This window comes from Calidris pugnax, unplaced genomic scaffold (assembly GCF_001431845.1).
Source record: "Calidris pugnax isolate Ruff unplaced genomic scaffold, ASM143184v1 scaffold55, whole genome shotgun sequence".
NCBI classification, from domain to species: Eukaryota; Metazoa; Chordata; class Aves; order Charadriiformes; family Scolopacidae; genus Calidris; species Calidris pugnax.
In genome coordinates, this window is record NW_015090832.1 from 2,182,083 (window position 1) to 2,187,267 (window position 5,185).

The window sequence follows — 5,185 nt, forward strand, 5'->3', positions numbered from 1 at the left end:
GTGGTTGTTTGTGGTGCGCGTTAAATGGGTATTTCCAGTCCAGGGCACTGCGTGTCTCTTGGCTGCATTGATCAGAGGATTTGCAGGGGTTTTCCTAGAGGTTCAAGGCACCTCATGGGAGCCCTTTTTGCACACAGTGACTGAAGCTCACCTGATTTCCAGGTGTGCTGCAGGGCCCTGCTGAAGCTAAAGGCACCAAATTGCTGTTAAGGATGGTCTTTGACCAGTCTAGACCTGGGGTTGAGCAGCTTCTGTAGGAATTGAACCAGTTGGGAATAAACTCCAAAGCTGTTCCTGAATTCCTTCCATCCCTCTGCAATCTCTAGCACAAGGAGCTTTACTGGGTTTGTGCTTTGGGGTTTTTGTCTCAAGCCAAGTAGGAGAAAGCTCTTAAAAGGGCACATGGGTTGTCCTGAAATTGTTGAATGACCTGAGAAACTGCTGAATGTAATCCCCCTTTGCTAGAAACAGCTGTCTCAACTGTCCTGAGCAAGTTCCTCCTGGTTGCGACATGCGTGCTCCTAAATCCCAAGTTTTCTTTCCCTTGGGTAGAAGATAGTTGTTATTTTTATTTATTTTCACAGCCTTTTAAAACAGGATATCGATACTTTCTTTGTCCTCTCCCTAACTGTATTGTACCTGTGCTTTCTTTTCCCTCTGTAGATGACCAGGGCTTGGAAAGCGGTGGCCTGTGGTGGAACCCGAGACCAACTCTTCATGCAGGAGAAAGCTCGCCAGTTTTTGGGCATGTTGAAACAGAGTCACACATCAAGGACCTTAATCTTATCATGAAGGATTGTTCTGCTTTTTTTTATTTTATTTTTTTAAAATTTTTTTATAAGGAGAGGGGGAGCCACAGGAAAAAATATCCTCTGTGTTGGGGGTGGATTTTTTCCTTCCGTTCCCAGGTAGATCTATATTGTAATAAATTGGGCTAAGCGCTGGCTAATGTGTGGAATGCGAGTTTTGGGATGATTACAGAGAGGCAAATGAGGGAGGGATGGATGGAGAGCTAATGGTAAGACCTCTCTCTGCAAAGACCTGGGTTCTGCCAAAGCAGCTGTGTCCCTCCTCGGAGCAGCGTGTGCAGGATGCGATGGAGACCGGCCTCACCGCCTGCCTGGATTTAATGCTGGCTTCTCTGGTACCTCAGGAATGGCTTTTTGGGAAGGTTCCTGCATGTCTTGTGTCTCCTCTTCTGGCTTTCCTCGGGGATGGAGCGGTCCCCCCTCGCTCACGGAGGAGGGAGGGTGTTACGGACTCGTGGGAGAGGTGTTTTGGGGTGACCCCTGTTCAGAGCTGGCCCTTTGCTCCCTGTGGGGCTGTTTGTACTGCCGTGCTGCGGGGGGGGCGAGCAGCAGCGGGGGCACCTCTCCCCAGGGCTCTGCTCCCTCTCCAAATAAACGATGGTGCTAACATCACCCTGTTGCTCCGACTCTCACTCTGCCCGGGGCCTCACCACGCTCGGGGGGAGGCAGCGCTGTGCTGGGGTGGTGAGATGCAGTGAAGCACTGGTTTTCATGTGGCATCTTTTCTTTCTGGATGGTGAGATGCAGTGAAGCACTGGTTTTCGTGTGGCATCTTTTCTTTCTGGATGGTGAGATGCAGTGAAGCCCTGGTTTTCGTGTGGCATCTTTTCTTTCTGGATGGTGAGATGCAGTGAAGCACTGGTTTTCGTGTGGCATCTTTTCTTTCTGGATGGTGAGATGCAGTGAAGCCCTGGTTTTCATGTGGCATCTTTTCTTTCTGGATGGTGAGATGCAGTGAAGCACTGGTTTTCACGTGGCATCTTTTCTTTCTGGGTGGTGAGATGCAGTGAAGCCCTGGTTTTCATGTGGCATCTTTTCAGCAATTTGCCAGGAAAGAATTCTTTTTAGCTTCTCAGTGTGGGGAGGGGAAAGGGATGGTTTCCCCCAACCCTTAGTAGTTTCATCGGCTGTTTAGAAATGTTTTTGGCTCCTTCATGGGAAGGTGCTTAAGCTTAGTGTGACCAGGATCTCTGCACAGCTGCAGGAGTGGATGCAGAGCAGAGAGCTGTGGGCTGGAGAACTGCACCAGGAGTGAGTGATGTAGCAGAGCCTCTTCTGTCCTTCCTTTGGAGGCTGAAGTTGCATCCATGTAGCTGTTTCAGTGCAAAAACAGTCCTACAGTGCCCTGTTTTGACATGGCCATGGATGAAATGTGGTGATGTAGCAGTATATTAGCTTTTATATATAGTACTATATGCTCCGACTCTCACTCTGCCCGGGGCCTCACCACGCTCGGGGGGAGGCAGCGCTGTGCTGGGGTGGTGAGATGCAGTGAAGCACTGGTTTTCATGTGGCATCTTTTCTTTCTGGGTGGTTGAGATGCAGCGAAGCCCTGGTTTTCACGTGGCATCTTTTCTTTCTGGATGGTGAGATGCAGTGAAGCCCTGGTTTTCGTGTGGCATCTTTTCTTTCTGGATGGTGAGATGCAGTGAAGCACTGGTTTTCGTGTGGCATCTTTTCTTTCTGGATGGTGAGATGCAGTGAAGCCCTGGTTTTCATGTGGCATCTTTTCTTTCTGGATGGTGAGATGCAGTGAAGCACTGGTTTTCACGTGGCATCTTTTCTTTCTGGGTGGTGAGATGCAGTGAAGCCCTGGTTTTCATGTGGCATCTTTTCAGCAATTTGCCAGGAAAGAATTCTTTTTAGCTTCTCAGTGTGGGGAGGGGAAAGGGATGGTTTCCCCCAACCCTTAGTAGTTTCATCGGCTGTTTAGAAATGTTTTTGGCTCCTTCATGGGAAGGTGCTTAAGCTTAGTGTGACCAGGATCTCTGCAAAGCTGTGGGAGTGGATGCAGAGCAGAGAGCTGTGGGCTGGAGAACTGTACCAGAAGTGAGTGATGTAGCAGAGCCTCTTCTGTCCTTCCTTTGGAGGCTGAAGTTGCATCCATGTAGCTGTTTCAGTGCAATAACAGTACTACAGTTGCCTTTTTGACATGGCCAAGGATGAAATGTGGTGATGTAGCAGTATATTAGCTTTTTTATATAGTACTATATTCGATTTTACAGTTGGAAAGGTGCTGGAAAACCTGAAGAACAGCTCACTGTTCATCAGCAGCTGAGCAGCTCTTTGGGTGAGCTCTGTTTGGGGCTGTGCTGTGACGTGCCATCCTTTGTCAGCCACCAAAGCCATCGTGGCAGATCTGTGTCCAGCTGGGTGCAAGGGAGAGGGTCCATTCAGCCCTGTGCCTCTCCACGGGGTCACTGCTGTCTCTTTGTAGGGTGGAAAACCAGCAGGGCTGTAGAAATCTCAGGTTTTTTAGGTTGTGACTTACATTGGAAACAGAGTGAAATAAAAATTATATATCCTTACTGACAAACTTGTTAATAAAACCTTGGATCCTGGGAAATAAGGGAGTTTTCGAAACCCAGCTCATTTTTCATTTCTACAAGCTCTGGGCCAAAGTAAATCCATGAAGTCATTTTTATTTCTGTTTCTCTGGCGCTGCAGTGTTTGTTTTGGGAAGGCGGCTGGGACCGCTTGTCTGAAAGCCTGGCTTTAGCTACTGCAATTCTGTTGTTATTTTAAGAGAAATCATCATAAACCCATCCCGCTCCGCTCGGGTTTGAACGGCACTAGGTCACTTTACAAAACCAAGCCTAGATTTGCTTTTCCTTCCTGGAGCCGACGTGAGTTGGGAGTCCTGAGCAGGCAGTGTCTGATGGAGGATAAATCGGTGTATGAGCCCGGCACAGATGTTTGGGAGCTGCCCCTAAATTAAGGGATTATGAGGCTGAGGAGTATTAACTGCTGCTCCGACGCTGTAAATCCACATAGAGCCGGGTGTCCTGCGTTGCAGCATGCTTATTGAGAAAGATTGAGGGGCAGAAAAATACCAAGGAAAATTGCTAAGACCTGGCATGGTTAATGATGTTTGAGTTTAGTGTGACCAGGATCTCTGCAAAGCTGTGGGAGTGGATGCAGAGCAGAGAGCTGTGGGCTGGAGAACTGTACCAGAAGTGAGTGATGTAGCAGAGCCTCTTCTGTCCTTCCTTTGGAGGCTGAAGTTGCATCCATGTAGCTGTTTCAGTGCAATAACAGTACTACAGTTGCCTTTTTGACATGGCCAAGGATGAAATGTGGTGATGTAGCAGTATATTAGCTTTTTTATATAGTACTATATTCGATTTTACAGTTGGAAAGGTGCTGGAAAACCTGAAGAACAGCTCACTGTTCATCAGCAGCTGAGCAGCTCTTTGGGTGAGCTCTGTTTGGGGCTGTGCTGTGACGTGCCATCCTTTGTCAGCCACCAAAGCCATCGTGGCAGATCTGTGTCCAGCTGGGTGCAAGGGAGAGGGTCCATTCAGCCCTGTGCCTCTCCACGGGGTCACTGCTGTCTCTTTGTAGGGTGGAAAACCAGCAGGGCTGTAGAAATCTCAGGTTTTTTAGGTTGTGACTTACATTGGAAACAGAGTGAAATAAAAATTATATATCCTTACTGACAAACTTGTTAATAAAACCTTGGATCCTGGGAAATAAGGGAGTTTTCGAAACCCAGCTCATTTTTCATTTCTACAAGCTCTGGGCCAAAGTAAATCCATGAAGTCATTTTTATTTCTGTTTCTCTGGCGCTGCAGTGTTTGTTTTGGGAAGGCGGCTGGGACCGCTTGTCTGAAAGCCTGGCTTTAGCTACTGCAATTCTGTTGTTATTTTAAGAGAAATCATCATAAACCCATCCCGCTCCGCTCGGGTTTGAACGGCACTAGGTCACTTTACAAAACCAAGCCTAGATTTGCTTTTCCTTCCTGGAGCCGACGTGAGTTGGGAGTCCTGAGCAGGCAGTGTCTGATGGAGGATAAATCGGTGTATGAGCCCGGCACAGATGTTTGGGAGCTGCCCCTAAATTAAGGGATTATGAGGCTGAGGAGTATTAACTGCTGCTCCGACGCTGTAAATCCACATAGAGCCGGGTGTCCTGCGTTGCAGCATGCTTATTGAGAAAGATTGAGGGGCAGAAAAATACCAAGGAAAATTGCTAAGACCTGGCATGGTTAATGAGTAAGAAGACAATTAGCTTTTTAATTGGAAAATTGAGCTCCTTCTGATGTGGATGTTACCAGCCCAGCTTGGCTGTCCTTGGTTTGGGAATAGGCGCTGCTCTGCAGGTGGGAGGGAAGAAAAGGTCCCAGTTAGAATGGCAGAATGGTTTGGGTTGGAAG

At 48.0% G+C, this 5,185-nt stretch overlaps 1 protein-coding gene across 1 annotated transcript in view; it reads left to right on the forward strand.

Moving 5' to 3' along the window:
- MYBL2 (v-myb avian myeloblastosis viral oncogene homolog-like 2) overlaps positions 1-1,421 on the forward strand; it is a 24,869-nt gene extending 23,448 nt beyond the window's left edge. The window contains exon 14 of the mRNA XM_014941234.1: positions 664-1,421. Coding sequence (XP_014796720.1) covers positions 664-792 — 129 coding nt within the window. The 3' untranslated portion in view covers positions 793-1,421. The remainder of the gene's footprint in view (positions 1-663) is intronic.
- Positions 1,422-5,185: the final 3,764 nt, after the last annotated feature.